The 21,530-nt window shown below is 50.5% G+C and overlaps 1 protein-coding gene across 2 annotated transcripts; it reads left to right on the forward strand.

Annotated features, from left to right (window-relative positions):
• The first annotated feature begins 1,337 nt into the window (after nt 1-1,337).
• On the forward strand, nt 1,338-20,158 carry LOC115469494 (carbonyl reductase [NADPH] 1-like). Of its 2 annotated transcripts, none has more exons than XM_030202209.1 (4): nt 1,338-1,621; nt 4,995-5,335; nt 10,980-11,087; nt 19,305-20,158. In XM_030202209.1, exons 2-4 carry the CDS (start codon nt 5,050-5,052, stop codon nt 19,739-19,741), a joined length of 831 nt encoding a protein of 276 aa, XP_030058069.1. In that variant the 5' UTR covers nt 1,338-1,621; nt 4,995-5,049; the 3' UTR covers nt 19,742-20,158. The 2 variants fall into 2 exon arrangements, with proteins under 2 accessions (XP_030058069.1, XP_030058068.1); XM_030202208.1 differs by having other exon boundaries at nt 1,338-1,567.
• The last annotated feature ends 1,372 nt before the right edge of the window (nt 20,159-21,530 follow it).

Below are 21,530 nucleotides of genomic sequence, written 5' to 3' on the forward strand. Positions count from 1 at the left end.
ATTTCTATAGCGCTACTAGATGTACACAGCACTGTATACATTATATGCATTTTGTACCTGGACTAATGGAGGGTTAAGTGACTTGGCCAAGGTCACAAGTGGGAATTGAACCTAGGTTGCCAGGATCAGAGCCCGCTGCACTAACCATTATGCTACTCCTCCACTCTCACCCCCCTCTCTGCTCTGGCATTTCCCCTGTCTCTGACTCCCCCCCCCCCCCCCCCCCCGTGCATTTATCTCAAAAGTTCTTCTTTCCATACAGGGTCCTGGCATAGGCTGTCTGCTACTAACCGAAACTTTCTCTCTGCCGCAGCCTGCTCCTTTCTGATGTAACTTCCTGTTTCTGCAAGGGTGGGCCATGGCAGAGAGAAGATTCCGGTCAGTGACAGACAGCCTGTGCCAGGGCCCTATACAGAGAAAGAAACTTTGAGGTAAATGAGGGGGGAGAGGTAAATGTTGACCTTGGAGAGAGATGTTGGACCAGGGGAAGGGAGGGAGAGAGGGAGGCAGAGATGTTGGTCCCGGTTTTGCGGGAGGGGCACAGATGGTGCATCCAGGGGAAGGGAGAAAGAACGAGAGATGTTGCTTTGGGGGGGGTGGGGGGAGAAAAATGTTTGATCTGTTGAGAGGGAGGGGGAGAAACATGTTGGATCTGGGGAAGGGGAGGGGACAGAGGTGTTGGTTCTGGCTGGGAGATGGAGGGAAAGAGGGAGAAATGTGGGACCTGGTGGGGGGGTGGGGCCCATGACACATTGCCCAGGGACCTAGGTCCCCGTCAGTCCGCCCCTGACTAAATCCTTTTAGTGTGTGCAAAGAACATTTTGGAGATAATTTTATAACAGGACATCTGTGTGAGGTCCAAAAGATACAAAAGCAACATGGACATTTATAAAATAAGCTTCCAGAAAGAGCCCCAAAAGTATGCAAATGTCCAGGGTAAATATGTGTGCGTATTCCATGAAGGTATGCCCATATTTTACAAAATCTGATCCTACATCTCAGCACCACTTCTCTTCCACCCAAGCTAGGAGGCCCCTGAGGCTGTGAATGCTTACACGCAGATTGTGTAATAGCTGGACTATTTCCACGCATCTACATTTTACACACATGTGCAATTTTGTAAAAGCCCTTTTATGCATGCAAAAACAACTTCATAAAATGACTCCCATAGTTAAATGTGTTAGCATTATTTCAGCCTGCGCTAAACTAAACAAAAAAAAAACACACATTCCTAGTTCCAACTATGACAGTGTGGAATTCATAAAAATTCCTGAGGATTCCCCCTTCAATGTGCCTCCCTAGCCAGGAAGAAAAATCTGCCTCTGCCCTGTCATAATAATTCCGGAAGAGAAAGTCGAGCTCAGCGTACACAAAATTACATCTGAGTCTGTCCAAAAGCCTGGCCTCACCCTATGAAAGCCTTGATTTCAGAAAATAATGCCTTAAGCTCTACAAGCAATCAGCAAAGTATAAAGAAAACACCCACGTCTGGATCTCTCTCACACAGGTTACTGCACGTTAAGGCTGGTGCCGAAGAACTTTTTTTCTGCTTGGTTTAACAAGCTCAGTAAGTGTTAGGTTTAGTTGCTGTGAAGATTATTCCAGGAAAAGAGCCTGCTCGGTGAGTTATCTGCAATTGAAAGCACACCAAAACCATTTTTATTCAAAGAGGGAGTAGCCTTAACTAAGGGGGTCTTTTCCTAAAGATTACTGCCTAGTATCTGCCACACGACCCACCTTATTCCTATGGTCCTTGCTGCAGATAGCATGTGCTAACCTTTAGTAAAAGACAAGCCCGAGAACTTGTCTCGATGGGCCCCAGTTAATTGCAGGCTGGGCCTGTTCGCTTGGGGCTTGCATAGTTGGCTGGTTGCCGGGGAAGGGGGTAGATGCGGCTCTAGCGGGTCCCAGGTGACTGCCATAGGGCATATTTGAAAGAAAACGGTTCACCTGCGAACCTGCCAGCTAGAGGATTAGATAGGTGGCTAGGTAGAGGTAGGAGCAGTGGCGTAGCAAGGGCGGGGCGGTAGGGGCAGTCCGCCCCGGGTGCATGCTGCTGGAGGGTGCAGAGAGCAGCTGTGCGCCTGTCGGCTCCGCTGGTTCCCTGCTCCCTCTGCCCCGGAACAGGTTGCTTCCTGTTCTGGGGCAGAGGGAGCAGGGAGCCAGTGGAGCCGACAGGCGCGCAGCTGCTCTCTGCACCCTCCAGCAGCCAAGAATGCACCGGGGGAGGGGGGCTTGATGCGTCAGGGATGGGGGGTGTCATTGCACCTGGGGGGGGGGGGGGCTTGATGCGCCGGGGAGGGGGTGTCATGCTGCACCCTGGGGGGATGGACACCATTGCACTCGGGGGGGGGGGGTGCGCAACGGCGATCCGCCCTGGGTGGCAGCCGACCTAGGATTGCCACTGGGTAGGCCTAAGGCACCTCTTAAAAGTTTGACCCCTCTGAGGATCAGGGTGTTCCTGCTCCTCAGAGGCAGCTTTCCTGTCCAGTCTTTGTTAGCATTGTAGGGTCTGACTATTTGGTGTACAGCAGTACAGGCTTGTCTTTTCAGTTGGTTAGCCTTGGGTTGTCGCAGCTGTGGAAAACCTGAGCTACAGGAGCAATGGCTCATGGGGGATGAGCCAGGTCATTAAAGGGTAGTCTGGGAGACCCTGATTAAGGGTGTGGAGGTCCACCCGAGCCAGGGCTTTTGCTGACATGGTGGAGCTGAAAGAAAGAGATTGGCGGCGGACAACTGGAAGCAGATTTGCTACTCTGCTGCAAGGCGAACAGCGGCTCGGTTTTTTTTGGGGGGGGGATGTTTCTTCCTTTTGATAGCTGTAGCTCAGGGTGTATGTTATTTAAAGATGTTGCTATGTTTTAAAGCTGTTAATAAATTGAGCTTCGGCCTACTGTTATTTCAAGTTGGTTTGTAAGTGAGTTTCATTGACATATGTGGATTGTCTTGAAAGGGAAGAGGCTGGCCAAAGGACAATCCGACACAGGAGATGGTGCTTAAAAGACTCTTTATTTGCTGCTTGGACAGATGGACCCGACACGGTCCGTGTTTCGGCGTACTGAAAATGAGCAGACTGCTTCGGGTAACGCTGTTTTGTTCAGTATTTCTTCTGAGTGGATGCCTTTGGGCTGCTTTGTTTGTTCAATAATCTTGTTGAACACTATCGTGACCCCTGAGGCAGGCATTTTTAGTATCCCGAAACACGGACCAGGTCGGGTCCTTCTTTCCAAGCAGCAAATAAAGCATCTTTTAAGCACCATCTCCTGTGTTGGATTGTCCTCTGGCCAACCTCTACTCTTTTTTGATTGTACTGTTTATTTGTCACCGGTGATTTTCAAAAATGGTATGGGATTTGCGTTACAACACATATGAGGAGAGACTTGCTGACCTGAACACGTATACCTTGGAGGAAAGGAGAAAAGGGTGATATGATACAGACGTTCATAATATTTGAAAGGTATTAATCCGCAAACGAATCTGTTCTGGAGACGGGAAGGTGGTGGAACTAGAGGACATGAAATGGGGTTGAAGGGGGGCAGACTGTGAAAAAATACTTCCTGACATTTTTCTTAAGAGAGAGTGGTGGATACTTGGAATGCCCTTCCGCGGGAGGTGGTGGAGATGAAAACAGTAACGGAATTCAAACATGCGTGGGCAGTGGCGTATCAAGGGGGGGCGGTGGGGGAGGTCCGCCCCGGGTGCACGCGGTTGGGGAGGTGCCGCGCGCCAGTCAGCATCGTTCGTTTCCATGCTCCCTCTGCCCCAGAACAGGAAGTAACCTGTTCCGGGGCAGAGGGAGCATGGAAACGAATGACACTGACCGGCAAGTGGCACCCCCCCTCCAGCCGCGTGCATCCGGGGAGGGGTTCTTTCGCCGGGGTGGGGGGTGTCCCAGTGGCGTAGCAAGGGGGGGGCGGGAGGGGCGGTCCGCCCGGGTGTCAGCTCAGGGGGGGGTGCTCCCTGCCAGCTCCCCCCCCGGTGCATCGACACCCCCCCCCCCCCGACCAGCTCCTGCACCCTACCCTTAAAAAGAATATCGGAATCCGAGGCGAGGCACAGCGCCTCGCGGCTGCCCTGCACGTAAAAGAAATGTGGACCGTCGGGCCTTCCCTCGCTCTATCTGTCCCGCCCTCCGCTGACGCAACTTCATATTTCCGCAAGGGCGGGACAGACAGAGCGAGAGAAGGCCCGACGGTCCACATTTCTTTTACGTGCAGGGCAGGCGCTGTGCCTCGCCTCGGATTCCGATATTCTTTTTAAAGGTAGGGTGCGGGAGCTGGTCGGGGGGGGTGTCGATGCGCCTAGGGGGGGATGTCATCGTGCTGCACCCGGGGGGGGGGGGGGTGCAACGGCGAACCGCCCCGCCCCGGGTGGCAGCCCCCCCTGCTATGCCACTGGAGTGTCCCTTCGCCGGGGGGGTTGCGCTGCACGGGGGGGGCGCATCGGCGATCCACCCCGGGTGTCAGCGCCCCTCGGAACGCCACTGTGCGTGGGATAAACAAAGGAATCCTGTTCAGAAGGAATGGATCCTCAGAAGCTTAGTGGAGATTGGGTGGCAGCACTGTGGTTGGGAGGCAGGGTTAGCACTGGGCAGACTTATACGGTCTGTGACCTGAAAATGGTATATACTATGTTACTGTCTATGTAGAGGTCTTTCCTGCTTGCTTTGCCTTGACTTGAAAGAGAAACATGGGCATTGGACAAAGAGCCTAAGATAGCCATACTATTAAAAAAAAGGGGGGGGGGGAAGAAATAGGAAGGGGCAGGGTTTTTTTTTTATTTTGTTAGAGTTTCCCTGGAGACCAGGTCCCAGATCTAAGAGTTAAAGACTCCCTAAACCATGTGAGTCCTTTTTAAATGAGGATTTCTCAGATCAGCTTTATTTCCTGAAGCAGCTGCTTTCCTTCAGCTAAATGATGCATTCTTGCAAATGTGCATTATTTCTTGACGGTGTATATTTCAAATAATTGAATTCTCGCTGTTATATACTGTAGGTGCATCGTTGCTGCTTCTGGTTGACAAAGTGTGTTCATCGGAAATTATCCAGAGATGGCCAGCAGGCAGGTAGCGGTGGTGACAGGGTCTAATAAAGGCATCGGGCTGGCGATCGTGCGGGCTCTGTGCAAGCAATTCACCGGAGACGTGTACCTGACATCTCGGGACCCCAAGCTGGGGGAAGCAGCGGTCAAAGAGCTGCAGGGTGAGGGCTTGACAGCATTTTTCCATCAGCTGGACATCACAGACCTGCAGAGCATTAGGAGGCTCCGGGATTTCCTGAAGCAGAAGTACGGTGGGATCGATGTGCTGATCAACAATGCAGGAATTGCTTTCAAAGGTAAAGTCCACATCTGCTCTTCACCAGGCTTTCAAGATCTTTGGGGTAACTAGCATTAGGGTTATTGCCTGATAATATGCATTAATGCCTCCCGCTTTGAGTTTGAATTGTTTGCATGAACGCTATTGTTACTATATGATAACATGGGGGAAATTTTGCAAGAGAGCATCTATGTCAAATAAAAGGCGCCTATTTAAATTTATTTTTTTAAAGGCAGCATTGGTACACATCCCCAATCGCACATAATGTACACCCAAAATTTTATACCTGCTCTGAAGAAGCTGTAAACAGGGCCGCCAAGAGGGGGGGCAGGGGGGACAAAATTCCCCAGGCCCGGGCCTCCAAGGGGGGCCCAGCGTTCCCCGGTCTCACCTGCTTGCCTCCTCGGCTCCGGGCCCCCTGCATTCAAAGCGGCAGTCACAGATCGCCTCCCTTCGGACCTTCCCTCCCTGTGTCCTGCCCTGGAAGTTACATCAGACGAGGGCAGGACACAGGGAGGGAAGGCCAGAAGAGAGGCGATCTGCGACTCAACAGAGGCAATCTGCGACTGCCACTTTGAATGCAGGGGGCCTGGAACCGTGGAGGCAGGCAGGTAAGACCAGGGACTGCAGTGGCGGGGGTGCAACGGGGGGTGGCAGCGGCAGGGGGAGCAATAGGGGGCGGCAGGGGGAGCGACGGGGGGCGGCGGGGGGGGGGGGGGGGGCGGAGGCGGTCTTGCCCCGGGCCCGGCCTACTCTCGGTGGCCCTGGCTGTAAATTGCTGCTTGTATTCTACCCGGCTGATATTCAAAGCAATTTAAGCGGACAGGAGAGGCTCCTGCCCACTTAAATCACCTATGGATGCCTCCCGCTCCCTCCAATATTCAGCGGCACTGAACCGGGGAGTGCCACTGAATATTGTCTGACCGGCCCGAGAAAAGTAGGCAGGACAGGAGTGGCACAAGGGGCGGATTTGGGAGGAGCCGGCAGTTATATTCAATGCCAGCACCCGCATAGCTAAGTAGGCAAATTTAGGACAACTCCAAAGTTATGTGGATGCAGGCACTGAATAGCTGGGATCTGTATAACTATCTTTTAACTTTAAAAAAGCCCTGATCCTCTTCCCAGCCTCCAAGAAAGCCCCCCCCCCCCCCCCCCCCCCCCCCCCCCCCCCCCCCCAGGGAGCTATTTTGAAGGTTGGAAGGGGGATCAGGGCTTCTTTAAAGTTAAAAGATAGTTATACAGATCCCACCTGATATTCAGTGCTGCATCCATATAACTTTGGAGCTATCCTAATTTGCCCGCTTAGCTATGCAGGTTCTTTAAAGTTAAAAGATAGTTATGTGGTCTTGGCCAATATTCAGCTGGGGCCCACATAACTATTCATTCAGGACCCACATAGGCTCTGGCAGCCATCCCCACCAAATTAGCCCCTGATGTACAGTGCTGGTGCCCGGACATGGCCTGGCACTGAATATGGGGACTAATCTAGCCAGCGATGATAAGCGTTTTAAGAAACGCTGACCGCCGTCAGCTGAATATCGGCCAGTATGAGAATAATTTTATTAGAGGATGCCTAGGTTAATAGGGCAGAGAGCACCTGTCGCTTCTTCCTATATAACATCAGCAAAATTCGTCCTTTCCTCTCTGAGCACACCACCCGAACTCTCATCCACTCTCTCATTACCTCTCGCCTTGACTACTGCAACCTACTCCTCACTGGCCTCCCACTTTGCCATCTATCCCCCCTACAGTCCATTCAGAACTCTGCTGCACGTCTTATCTTCCGCCTGGACCGTTATACTCATATCACCCCTCTCCTCAAATCACTCCACTGGCTTCCGATCAGGTACTGCATACAGTTCAAGCTTCTCCTACTAACCTACAATTGCACTCGATCTGCAGCCCCTCCTTACCTCTCAACCCTCATCTCCCCTTACGTTCCTACCCGTAACCTCCGCTCTCAAGACAAATCCCTCCTTTCAGTACCCTTCTCCACCACCGCCAACTCCAGGCTCTGCCCTTTCTGCCTCGCCTCACCCCATGCGTGGAACAAACTCCCCGAGCCCATACGTCAGGCCCCCTCCCTGCCCATCTTCAAATCACTGTTTAAAGCCCACCTCTTCAATGTTGCCTTCGGCACCTAACCTCTACACCTCTACCCAGGAAATCTTGACTGCCCCCTACTTGACATTTCGTTCTTTAGATTGTAAGCTCCTTTGAGCAGGGACCGTCCTTCTTTGTTAATTTGTACAGCGCTGCGTAACCCTAGTAGTGCTCTAGAAATGTTAAGTAGTAGTAGTAGTACTATTATTCACACACATACAAGCGCCTATCAATCTTATTTTCGAAAGAGAAGGGTGCCCATCTTTCGACACAAATCAGGAGATGGGCGTCCTTCTCTCAGGGTCGCCCAAATCGGCATAATTGAAAGCCAATTTTGGGCATCTCCAACTGCTTCCCATCACGGGGACGACCAAAGTTCCCGTGGGCGTGGCGGCAGCATAGCGAAGGCGGGACTGGGGTGTGCCTAACAGATGGGCGTCTTCTAGCGATAATGGAAAAAAGAAGGCCATCCCTGATGAACACTTGGGTGACTTTACTTGGTCCATTTTTTGTTACAGCCAAGCCTCAAAAAGGTGCGTGAACTGACCAGATGACCACCGGTGGTAACTAACCCCCTCCCCCCTGAAAAAAACAACTTTAAAACTTTTTTTGCCAGCCTGAAATGTCATACTCAGGTCCATCGCAGCAATATGCAGGTCCCTGGGAGGGAAGGTATGTGTGTGTCAACGGAGGCATGGACGTCCTTCTTTCAAACATTTTGGACGTCCTGAACTGCCCCCACAGGGATCAGCCACATTTCAAGGGAATGGAGTGGCCTAGTGGTTAGAGCACTGGTCTTGCAATCCAAAGGTGGCCAGTTCAAATCCCACTAATGCTACTTATGATCCAAAATCCAAATAAATAAAGGGGGTGTCTGAGGCATAGCAGGCAGGGATGTCCTCACAGAAACATCCAGGCATGGACGTCCTCAACTGCCATTGCAGGGACAGAGGCATAGCAAAGGACATCCTTCACCCGTACTCTAAAAGACATCCCTGACAAGCACTTGGACATTTTCACCTTGTCTTGTATTTTTCTAAAGTTGTAGGTGGCAATTTATTTATTTAAGGTTGTAGACGGCTATTATACACGCAGCTTGTTTGTATGTATGAAGCCGTCTTTAGCATGCACAGAGCAGCCACGCATAATGCTTGGCTGCTCTGCACTGGCTTCCCCCTCCTCAGGAAGGAATCATCTGCAAATGAGCTAACAGTGAGAAGCTCATTTGCATGCAATTTCCTTCATGCATACCCATTCCTTTCCCAATCCCTAAAGGATTGGTAAGGGAAGGGCTTTTTCTGTTCAGTTAGTCCACTGCAGTGCCCCCTAGGGTGCCCGGTTGGTGTCCTGGCATGTGAGGGGGACCAGTGCACTACAAATGCTGGCTCCTCCCATGACCAAATGAGTTGGATTCGGTCATTTTTGAGATGGGCGTCCTCAGTTTCTATTATCGCCGAAAACCGGGGACGACCATCTCTAAGGTCGACCTAAATGCTGAGATTTGGGCATCCCTGACCATATTATCGAAACGAAAGATGGACACCCATCTTGTTTCGATAATACGGGTTTCCCCGCCCCTTCGCCGGGACGTCCTGCGAGGAAGCCCTCAGGAAAACTTGGGCACCCCATTCGATTATGGCACTCCACGTGACTTTAGAAATGTGACTGCCTCTGGGAAAAAGTGACTAAAGTGGCAAAGCTAAAATGTTCAGAATAACTGATTTGTCATGTCCTGGGTCCATAAGCAGTCTGCAAAAGTTACATGTTTGAACTTCTGTAACTTTTTTATTTTTTTCCCACATAAAAAAGAAGTGGTGTAGCTATGGGGAGCCTGGGTCCCCCAAATTGGATCCAGGGCCCTTGGTTTGGCTGGCGGGGGTCCCAAACCCCCACCAGCTGAAACCTTTCTCCAGCACTGTTCTTTGCGCACTGCCTGCCCTGCTTGCTCTCACGTCGCATGGAAGCTCGGTTTTAGTGAAACTGAGCATGTGCGACTTCGCATGATCAGTTTCACTAAAACCCGAGCATGCACAGGATGTGAAGGGAAGCAAGGCAGGCAATGCACAGAGAGCAGCTGGAGAAAAGGCTTCAGCTGGCAGAGGGAGTGAAGGATGGTCTAGAGGTTAGAGCACAGGTCTTGCAATCCAGAGGTGGTCAGCTCAAATCCCGCTGCTATTCCTTGTGAACTTGGGCAAGTCACTTAACCCTCATTGCCTCAGAAAGGCAGTATATCAAGTCCCATGTCCCTTTCCATATTTGAGATTCTACATGGAATGTTGCTACTATTGGAGATTCTAGATGGAATGTTGCTACTATTGAGATTCTGTTGCTACTATTGAGATTCTACATGGAATGTTGCTATTCCACTAGGAACATTCCATGTAGAAGCCTGCCCTTGCAGATCAGCAACACGGCAGCGCAGGCTTCTGTTTCGTGAGTCTGAGGTCCTGCACATATGTGCAGGACCTCAGACTCACAGAAACAGAAGCCTGTGTGGCCGCATTGCTGATCTGCAAGGGAGGCTTCTAGGTGGAATGTTGCTAGTGGAGGAGTAGCCCATTGGTTAGTGCAATGGACTTTGATCCTGGGGAAATGAGTTAGTACTACTAAACATTTCTAGAGCGCTATAGGGTTACGCAGCGCTGTATAACAACTAAGGACGGTCCCTGCTCAGAAGAGCTACAATCTAAAGGACGAAATGTCAAGTTGGGTAGTCTAGATTTCCCTGAGTAGAGGTGTTGTGATTAGGTGCCGAAAGCGACATTGAAGAGGTGGGCTTTGATCAATGATTTGAAGATGGGTAGGGAGGGGGCCTGGCGTATGGGCTCAGGGAGTTTGAGTTCAAGTCCCACTGCAGCTCCTTGTGACTCTGGGCAAGTCACTTAACCCTCCATTTGCCCCTGGTACAAAATAAGTACCTGACTATATGTAAACTGCTTTGATGTAGTTGCAAAAACCTCAGAAAGGTGGTATATCAAGTCCCATTTCCCTTTCCCTATTGAGATTCTACATGGAATGTTGCTGTTGCCTACTATTGAGATTCTGTAATGTTGACTATTATTTTTGAAGATTCTACATGGGATGTTGCTACTATTCAGACTTTGGTGCTACTATTTGAGATTCTACATGGAATGTTGCTATTCCACTAGCAACACTCCATGTAGAAGCCTGCCCTTGCAGATCAGCAACGCGGGCCCGCGCAGGCTTCTGTTTCTGTGAGGCTGAAGTCATGGAATGTTGCTAGTGGAGGAGCAGCCTAATGGCTAGTGCAGCGGACTTTGATCCTGGGTAACTGAGCTCAATTCCCACTGCAGCTCCTTGTGACTCTGGCAAGTCACTAACCCTCCATTGCCCCTGGTACAAATAAGTACCTGACTATATGTAAACTGCTTTTGAATGTAGTTGCAAAAACCTCAGAAAGGCGGTATATCAAGTCCCATTTCCCTTTCCCTTCCCCTTCCCCTTCATGGCTCTTAAGGACCACAACTGGAACATTTTGGGTGATATTTTGATATTTCATGAGAATCATTTATCTCCTCAATTTTTTTCCATGCTAAAAGATGCTGACCCCACTCCATTTGATGTTCAGGCTGATGTGACTTTAAAAACAAATTTCTTTGCCACAAGAGATGTCTGCAATGAATTACTGCCTGTCATGAAACCTCATGGTAAGCTCAGTATTTATGTTCAATGAACCTATTATTACAAGCAAGTTAGCACAATACAAAGGTCATTAGGGAAATGTATTGTTCAAGTATCAGAGCTCCTTAATGCAGTGCTTTGTGTCTAGATGGTTTAGAATTCTTCCTGCAGGATTTTTTTCTGGATGCACCATTCCAGAAATCTGAATCAGGAACTCCCAGGTGGACAGAGGCAGAAAGAAAACTTTCTTCAAGACTACACCTTTCAGTGTGTCCAATGACCTATAGAAGTCGTGCATGCTACATTCCTCCTGAGTTGCTGGACAAACAAACCCTCCCCCCCTCCGCCCCTTCCCTTTTGAGCTCAGATAATTATCACAGACTCATCATGAAATGATTGGAAAGGATGGTGTGACACATCACCCCCCCCCCCCCCCCCCCCCCCCCAAGCATCAGCCTTGTCCACTGCTTGCAACAACTCAGCCTTGTGCTTTCTGTTTTCTTTTTTTTAATTCCCATGTCACCTCTGCAAAATATAGAAAACAAACCTTATCAGAGAGGAGAAATACACATTATTTGTACTTTGGTGTCTTATGCTGCCAATGGACCACAGATCTAGCCTGAATGGATGCTTCTCGGGTGTGGTATAGTGTAGTATTTTCACTTGAAAAAAAATCACTAAATTTAGAAGCCTAAAAGCTAAGGGCCCAATATTCAAACCAGGTCCACCAAAAGACTGAGCCGGGCCCAGGGCAAGGCCGCCCCTGCCCCCCCACCACCCCCCAAGGTCGTCGTCGTCGCCAGCCCCCCTCCACCCACCCCCCTCCGTCCCCCACCAGGCCGGGCCCCCCTGAATTAAAATCATAGCGCCTCACCTCGACCTCGCTCCGTGTGAAAGAAGCGCAGCAGCCAGCAGTCTGCAGATTGCCTCCCTTCGGGCCTTCCCTCCCCTGTGTCCCGCGCCCTCAGGGAGGTGATCTGCAGACTGACGCTGCTGCACTTCGTTTCACACGGCGCGAGGTCGAGGTGAGGCGCTCTGATTTTAATTCAGGGGGGCTCGGCCTGGTGGATGGAGGGGGGCGGGGGAGGGGACTGCGGAGCTGGGCCCCCCCTTGGAGGCCCAAGCCCGGGGAATTTTGTCCCTCCCCCCCTGCCCCCCATCCGGCGGCCTGTTCAAAACAATTTCAATCGCCTGTCCACGGCTAATGGACATTTTCATCAGCACTTAACACGGATAGGGCCACTGAAAATGCACCCGATTAGCGCTCAAACTGAAACCGAGTATTTTGTGGGTGTTCCGGGGATAGAGTACAGCACTTAACCTGCTAGGATAACGCAAAAATTGGTCTGCATAAATGCAATCCTATCTTTATGTGGTCCTTCATAGCTAGTTAAGTGCTAAATATCGCAATTAACCAGCTAGGTTTTCATCAGCTCCATTATACTCGGAAATACAATGCCGGAGCCTCGGCATGACCTGGCACTGAATTTCGAGGTATGTCGGTGACGGTCAGCAAAATGCTGAGTATCAGATTGTAAGCTCCTAAATGTAGTATTTTCATTGTCTAGATTTAAGAGCCTAATGTATCCCCCTGTTTACTAAGCCACGCTAGTGGCCTGCTACACTGCAATGCCGACACAGCCCATTCAAAGTGAATGGGCTGTGTCAGCCTTAGCATGCGGCTTAGTAACAGGGGGAGATAGTCATCAGGGCAAAGCTCCTAACTTTTTTCCCCTACTCTAGATTCACTGTGTTGCCACCCACTTTTTAGGATTCTAAATTTAGGAACCTAGGGAGGGCAAGATGGCGGCGCCACCGTAATGAGAAGTGCAAGAAGTCGCTCCACACCTACCTTTAAAGTTTTTCCAAAATCTTATTACCCGATGCCAAAAAGACGAGGCAAGCAATGCCCTAGCCCTACGGCGCAGCCTGCGTCTTCGGTCTGTGAACATTGGACCGCTTTCTGCAATCGAGTGCAGACGATGGGAGCTTTTTCACAGCCGGTCAGTCTAGGGAGAGGATTGCCATTCTCCCGGCTTGAAGCCGAAACAACCTTAAGCCCCGAGACGCGCAAACCCCCACCGATGCCGGCGGAAACCCCGAGTGCGGCTCTGGAGACGCCCGAACGCCAGAGACCCGATAGGGTCTCCGGTCACGGGCACCGCCTCAGATGTAAGAACACCGACTTTCCCCGTGTTTGGAAACAGCGGATGATGGAGGGGAGAATATCCTTGGGGGAAAATCAAACTGCACTTGAGTCAGCCATCGATGGAATCAACATCTGCAATTGGGCTAGCAAGTAAGCCTTTTTTTGCCACTAAAACCGGAGACTATAACTTTGGACACAAGTTGGTAAGCATTAGTGGGTTTAGAAACTTCCTTTTCACAAAAATTTACCTCAATGATTTACCTCAATGATTCAACATTCTAACCAAATGCTTGAAAAAAATACCAACACTTGAAAAAACAAATTATAGCCATGGGTAATGAAATGGAAAAAAAAAAACTCTAAGGCCCAGATGATCAAAAGCCCTGCGCTGTTCCAAACAGCGCCCTAAAAATAGCGCTGGGACAGCGCAGGGCTTTTCTGCATCGATGATCAAAGATAATGCATGCAAATCTAAGCAGCGCTATTATCTTTGATTATCATGTTGAAGTGCGGGAGAATTGCACCCGAGCATGCGCTCAGCACAATCCTCCCACACTTGTTTGACAGGTCTGGGCTGTCAAAAGCCCAAACCTGTCAAACAGCCTGGCCCGAGGCCCGAACAACGAGGCCCCCCCCCAAAAAACCTCCAGAAAACATCGTGGCCGCCGCCGCCGGCCAAACCCTCTCCCACCCTCCCACCCAGCGACGGGGGGGGGGGGGTGGGGGGTGGGTGGGGGCTGGAGGATCGGTGGGTCTCCAGCCCCCGAAACCCCCAGAAATCGTTCTTCCATTGACAGGGGGGGGGGGGGTGGGCTGGAGGTCCGGTGGACCTCCAGCCCACCCCAAATCCTCCCCCCAGCGTTGTCTTTAAATTCCCTGGTGGTCCGTGGTGTCGTGACACCCCCCTGGCCCCGTCCCGGCCCCCTCCCGGCCCCCCTACCTTGTGTTGGAGGAGGGACGCAGCCTGCCTGCCTCCCTCCTCTTCCAGTCAGTCGTAGCCCAAATGGTGGCGCCCAGCACCACCCACTGCATCCTGGGATGCACTGGGCGGGGCTACAGACCATGTAAGGGAGCGATTCCCTTACATGGTCTGTAGCCCCGCCCAGTGCATCCCAGGATGCAGTGGGCGGTGCTGGGCGCCGCCATTTTGGAGAGGAGGGAGGCAGGCAGGCTGCGTCCCTCCTCCAACAGAAAGGTAGGGGGGCCGGGAAGGGGCCGGGAAGGGGCCAGGGGGGTGTCACGACACCACGGACCACCAGGGAATTTAAAGACAATGCTGGGGGGAGGATTTGGGGTGGGCTGGAGGTCCACCGGACCACCCGCCCCCCGTCGATGGAAGAACGATTTCTGGGGGTTTCGGGGGCTGGAGACCCACCGGACCTCCAGCCCCCTCCCCTTGATGGATTGATGATTTCTGGGGGTTTCGGGGGCTGGAGACCCACCGGACCTCCAGCCCCCCGTTCGAGTTTGCCTTGGGGGGGAAGGGGGGCCTGCCAGCATGCAACTGCATGCTGGACAGGGCTCACCATTCCTCCCCACTGATCCGCAAAATCTAACGCCAGCTCGGAGCTGGCGTTGATTTTGCTGCGGCCAGCAACCCAATCTTTGGCGCGCTGGTCGCTGATCATTGGGGATGAATGTGTTAAGCGCCAATTAGCATGCATTTGCAAGCTAATTGCGCTAGAAGCCCTGTTTAGCATGCATTTGCATGCTACTTGCGCTGAGAGCCCTCGAGTGCGCTGTTTCAGGCGCTCGAGGGCTCTGATCATGGGTCGGCTGCACACTCTGGCGCTAGTATGGCGTTAACAGCCTCTAGCGCCAGAGTTTGCTTTTGATCATGAGGGCCTAAGACTTTACAAGATTGCCAACAGATCCAAATTAACATGATTAAAGAAAATCTTGTTCTCCAAAACAAGATTGAAATCCTGGAAAACTATCAAAGGTCTAATACCCTTAGGGTAATAAATTTTCCTAAGCAATTGTCAATCTCACCTCTTACAACTTTTAAAAAATATCTAACTGAGGTTTTGAACAGTCACATCCTCCTATATCTAAAATATACCACATTTCGCCTTTCCAGAAGAGAGAATTAGACCGAGGAAATAGACTTGATGAACCTGTGGAAACCTTAGACCTGAATTTAACACAAATTCTTGAGGATGATAAAGTGAGACTGACAACTGCTACACTTCAAGTAACCTTTTTTTTACAACCCCATAGAGACTGGAGTATTTTCTAAATAGAGATCAAAATTTCCTTGAACGTAAAATAAGAATGTATCCAGATGTATCTAAAACTACTCAAAAGAAAAGGCAAGAGTTTCTTAAATTGCACCCTAAAGCTTTGCAGCTGGGCGCTTTATTTTGGTTAAATTTTCCTTGCAAATGTGTTCTAAAGTTAAACTCTGTTAAATATATTATAGTGGACTAAAGATGAGCAAAGCCAATGATTTAGTAAGTTGTATTAATTAGTTTCCTTAGTTTTGTAAAGTCTTATAATCATCTATTCTGTATCAAGCTTTGTACTTGAAAAAAATATTGTAAATTTATAATAAAATAAAATAATAAAAATAAATAAATTTAGGAACCTAGTGAAACAAAGACCCCCTGCCCAGCTGCTGCCTGACACCCCCCTGCTGCTGCAGCTGATGCCTCAGTCCTACCTGAGGGTTCTGATAGTATGGTGGTCTCTGTGTGTGTGTGGGGGGGGGGGGGGCATGTTCTTTCCTGCCCACTGCGCTGCTGCTATTCCCCAGCCTTTTTTTCAAAATGGCGGCCAAAACTTCCCAAGGTAATCTTGAGGGTCTTGACAGTCTCACGAGACTTCCGCAGGGAGTCTCGGCCGCCATTTTTAAAATACAGTGGTGCCAGGTGGGGGGGGGGGGGGGGGGGAATAGCAGCAGCCCAACAGGCCGGGCAGGAAAGGACATGTTCCTCCCCATAGCCGCCGAGAGGGGGGGCAGGGGGGACAAGATTCCCCAGGCCCAGGCCTCCAAGGGGGGCCCCGGCACCGCAGTCCCACCTGCCCTCCATCGTCAACCGTCTGCCCCCTGCATTGAAATCGCAGTCTCACCTCCATGAAAGCAGCGCTGCAGGCAGCAGAATGCCTCCCTTCAGGCCTCCTTCCCTCCCTGTGTCCCGCCCTCCTCTGACATAACTTCCGCGAGGGCGGGACACAAGGAAGGAAGGAGGACCGAAGGGAGGCGTTCTGCTGCCTGCAGCGCTGCTTTCACGAAGGTGAGACTGCAGGGGGCCCGCCCGGTGGCAGACGGAGGGGGGGAGCGGCGGTGACCTCGGGGGGGGGAGGGTGGAGGGGGGATCAGTGGCTGCGGCGACCTCAGGGGGGAGCAGTGGTGACCTCGGGGGGGGGAGGGGGAGCGGCATCAGTGACCTCGGGGGGCGGGGGGACGAGGGCGGCAGGGGTGGGGCCCCGGGGGCAGCCTTGCCCCAGGCCCGGCCCAGTCTCTCGGCGGTCCTGTTCCTCCCCACTGAGGCTACTAGATCATCAGCTACACGCTGGGTATCCGGGCAGACCCTCAGGGCCCCCTAGAGCTTCTGGGCCCTCAGGCACTGGCCAGTTGCCCGAATGGTCAGTCCACCCCTGTGGAGTTCTATAGTCTGTGTATATTAATATTACATAGTAACATAGTAACATAGTAACATAGTAGATGACGGCAGAAAAAGACCTGCATGGTCCATCCAGTCTGCCCAAGACAAACTCATATGTGTATACCTTACCTTGAATTTGTACCTGTCCTTTTCAAGGCACAGACCTTATAAGTCTGCCCAGCAGTATTTCCCGCCTCTCAACCACCAGTCCCGCCTCCCATCATCGGCTCTGGTACAGACCGTATAAGTCTGCCCTCCCCTATCCTCGCCTCCCAACCACTAACCCCTCTTCCCCTCACCTGCTCTGCCACCCAATTTCAGCTAAACTTCTGAGGATCCATTCCTTATGCACAGGATTCCTTTATGCCTATCCCACGCATGTTTAAATTCCGTTACCGTTTTCATCTCCACCACCTCCCGCGGGAGGGCATTCCAAGCATCCACCACCCTCTCCGTGAAAAAATACTTCCTGACATCTTTCCTGAGTCTGCCCCCCCTTCAATCTCATTTCATGTCCTCTCGTTCTACCGCCTTCCCATCTCCGGAAAAGGTTCGTTTGCGGACTAATACCTTTCAAATATTTGAACGTCTGTATCATATCACCCCTGTTGCTCCTTTCCTCCAGGGTATACATGTTCAGGTCGGCAAGTCTCTCTTCATACGTCTTGGAACGCAAATCCCATACCATCCTCGTAGCTTTTCTTTGCACCGCTTCCATTTTTTTTAACATCCTTCATATTCAAGTTGATATTCAAAGCAATTTAACTAGCCAGAAATGGCTCCTGGCTGGTTAAATCACTTGTTTGGTGCTTAATGGTTATTTTCAGTGGCCCTTAACCAGTTAGTTAACAGTGAACTCATATTTGATTACTTTAATTTCTTTTTCTTTACTGAACGTTATACACTACCCTTGATTTCAAACTCCTGAAATGTTTTATATATTCATTTACTTCTAATTTACCTCATATTTTTGTACTTTATTGTTAATTATTAATAACTAGTAAAAAAGGCCCGTTTCTGACACAAATGGTTTTCCTCGGAGTGTGTATGTTTGGGAGAGTATATGTGAGAGTGACTGTTTGAGAGTCAGAGTGAAAGTGTGAGTCCAATCCATGCTCCTCTGTCACCTGGCCCCTCCATTCATCCCTATCCAGCAATTCCCCTCTTCCTGAGCCCTGCCCTCCCAATCCATGCCCATCCATGCTCCTTTGTCACCTGGCCCCTCCATTCATCCCTATCCAGCAATACCCCTCTCTCCCTGAGCCCTGCCCTCCCAATCCATGCCCATCCATGGTCCTCTGTCCCCTGCCCCCTCCATTCATCCCTTTCCAGCAATTGCCCTCTGTCCCTGAGCCCTGCCCTCCCAATCCATGGCCATCCATGGTCCTCTGTCCCCTGCCGCCTCCATTCATCCTTTTCCAGCAAGTCCCCTCTCTCCCTTCCATGACCCCCCCTCGCATCCATGCTCCTCTCTCTCCCATGTGCCAGCCTGGCCCGCCCTCTTCTCCCCCCCCCCCTTCGCATCCATGCTGTCGTTTCTCCCCTGCCCTCCCGCTCCCATTGTTGTACTTTACTGGCCACCCTCTTCTCTCCTCCCAACATGCGTGTTTTTGTTTTTTTCTTGTTTTTAAATTTACCTCCGTGGCGGTTCCGGCAGCGAAGCGTCAGGGAAGGAGGCGGTGCTCCCGACGTGTAGGTTTCCCTTCGCTGTGTTCCGCCTTCTTTTGACGTCATCCTTGACGTCAGAAGAAGGCGGAACACATGGAAGGGAAGGCTAGACGTCGGGAGCGCTGCCTCCTTCCCTGACGCTTCGCTGCCGAGCGATGCGATTGGTTGCGTGTCATTGCTCCGCCCTCGACGTCATCACGTTTGACGCGTGGGCGGGGCAGACACAATGTGATCTCACCCCCTTCACTTTGCTAAGAGAGGCTTCATTAGAACGTTGGAGGTGCGTTTTATATAGAGAGATATGTATTTCGCACTCCGGAAATGGCTACCGCCATTTCGGCATAATGTAAGCAACATTGAGCCTACAAAGAGGTGGGAAAATGTGGGATACAAATGCAGCAAATAAATAAATAAATACAAATGTCCAGTTAGTACCTGTCTCGAAAAACTGGCTACTTTGGGGGAGTTCCAGGGTCAGAATCGGCACTTGACCAGTTAAGTGCCAATATTCAGCATTTAACTGGCCAAGGTAGCCATACAAATAGAACCACATAAAAGTCAGTCCTATCTTTATGCAGTTCCCCGTAGCCAGTTAAGTGCTGAATATCGCACTTAACCAGCTATGGTTTCACTGGCTCCGCAAACCCAGAGATTTAATGCCGAAGCCCGGACATGGCCTGGCATTGAATTTCTGGGCCTAACTCCACCGGCGGTCATCAAAAATCTGAGCACCGCTGACTGAACGTCAACCCCATTGTTCTTATTAAAGCAGGACATGTTTATGCAGTAATCTTTACGTCTGGTTTTTAATTCTTTAGGAAGAGTAGTGAACATTTCCAGCTGGATTGGTAGCAAGACCCTGGCACTCTGCAGCGAGGACCTGCAGCAGAAGTTCCACAGCGACACCGTCACCGAGGAGGAGCTGGTGACGCTCATGGAAAAGTTTGTTCAAGACGCTAAAGACGGGGTGCACAGCAAAGAGGGCTGGCCCAACACTGCTTATGGCGTGTCCAAACTTGGCGTGACCGTCTTGTCCAAGGTTCAAGCAAGAACACTGAACGAGAAAAGGAAGGGAGAGGGAATTCTCCTCAATGCCTGCTGTCCTGGTTGGGTGATGACGGACATGGCAGGTCCCAGTGCACTCAAAACTCCAGATGAGGGAGCTGAGACCCCGGTGTATTTGGCGCTTTTACCACTGGATGCTGATGGGCCTCATGGCCAATTGGTTAAGGATAAAAAAGTTGAAAAGTGGTAGATCAGTCTTTGAGAATACAATTTTCCCCTCATTCTATGACAGTTGCCTAAATAAAAATGCCTGCTGTGCACTTAAATTTATAGAATAAGTGTGTATTTATGCGTATAAATGGTAGTAGAGTGCTCAGCTGCCACCAGGGCCAGCTCAAGAGATAGTGCTTTAGTAGTGCTCCACCATCGCATTGATTCCAGTGCCCCTCCCTCTGGCAGGTTTGGTATCTCTCCCTCACTTGGGCCGGCATCTCTCTCCCTCCATCCAGTCCCTTCCCCCTCCTCTGCCCCCCTTTTCCACAGGTCAAGCCGTGCTCCCTCACCTCTCTCACTCCCCTGCAGTCCTGTAAAGTTTATATAGATCACTGACAGGAACTGAAGAAAGCATTTTAGTCGTTACTGAGATAGTGGGGAACAGTTGCGTAGCCATGGGGGGAGCCTAGGCCTCCCACTTTGGACTTAGGCCCCTTCCAAACCTGCGTTGCATCCGATAAATGGCTGGCAGGGATGCCAAAGCGCTGCAAGTGAAATAAATCCCATGCCAAGTTGCTCCCCTCCTCCTGGCGCTGCTGCAGTAACCCGGAAGTCAGCGGGTACCTCCGCCCACTGATGCTGGGCTACTCGTGCATGCTCAGTTCGCACAGGAACTGAGCATGGAGTTGGTGGCCGGAGGCACTCCGCCAACTTCCAGGTTACTGCAGAAGTGCCAGGAGGAGGGGAGCAGCTCGGCAGGGTATTTCTTTGGCTGGCGGGGCTTTAGCGTCCCCACCAGCAAAGGTATTAATTTTATATTTCAACTGTTTTTATTGATGATTCAACATTATAAACATTTTAACATTGCCAATACTTCTATTATTGAGCATTATAAGTAATACAGCATATTAACTTGTATACAGCAATAAATTCCATCATCAATAGTTTTATGCATCTTCCCCTGGTCTCTTTGCCTACCCTCCCAAACATGCTCATTAACAGCCAAACGTACATTTAAGGAGGGGGTGTTTTGTTAAATATACATCACAGTCATCTTTTATATTCCCCCCTCCTTCTCCCCTTCCTTCTTCTCTCCCCACCCTCTCCCCCCTGCTATTCATTAATAATTAAATTGTGCTTATGAGTTCAGGTAAGTGTACCATTATTCTATAATATTATCAAAGCTTATTGAGTACAAGACTCCGACCTCTCTGCGTTAAGGTATCCAACATAGGCCCCCAAACTTTAAGGAAGCATTTTTTCCCACGACAGGAGCCTTTTGCATTCCTTGCTTCCCATGTCATTAAAAGATGCACCTGATTTCGCCATTGCCAGTAATCTGGGGGTTTATCCGAAGTCCAACATTGCAAAATACATTTTTTGGCTACCAAACATAATTTGCGACTTAACAATATTTCATCTGCCGTAAGGCCACTGAATGCTCTTGGGCAATCCAATATTAATTGCACCGGAGTGCCCACTATAGTACTTGAAATGATTGAATTCATAAATGCCAGTATCTTTTCCCAAAAAAGCTGTATTTTTGTGCATTCCCAAAATGCATGATAGAACGAATTTTCCTCCAGTGTGCATTTCATACAGATTGGTGTGTCAATCCCTCCTACTTTATAGAACTGGCGTTGTGTGAAGTATGCTCTATGTATTATTCTAAATGCACATTCTCTATAGTTTGCTCCATTAATCAGTTTAGGGATGTTCCGTATGTGTGCTGCTATGTCCCAATTAGATAAATCTACTTTTGTATCTGCTTCCCACCTACGGCGAAGTTGTGACCAATCTTTATCTGACCTCAAAGTCCACAATTG

This window comes from Microcaecilia unicolor, chromosome 4 (assembly GCF_901765095.1).
Source record: "Microcaecilia unicolor chromosome 4, aMicUni1.1, whole genome shotgun sequence".
NCBI lineage: Eukaryota > Metazoa > Chordata > Amphibia > Gymnophiona > Siphonopidae > Microcaecilia > Microcaecilia unicolor.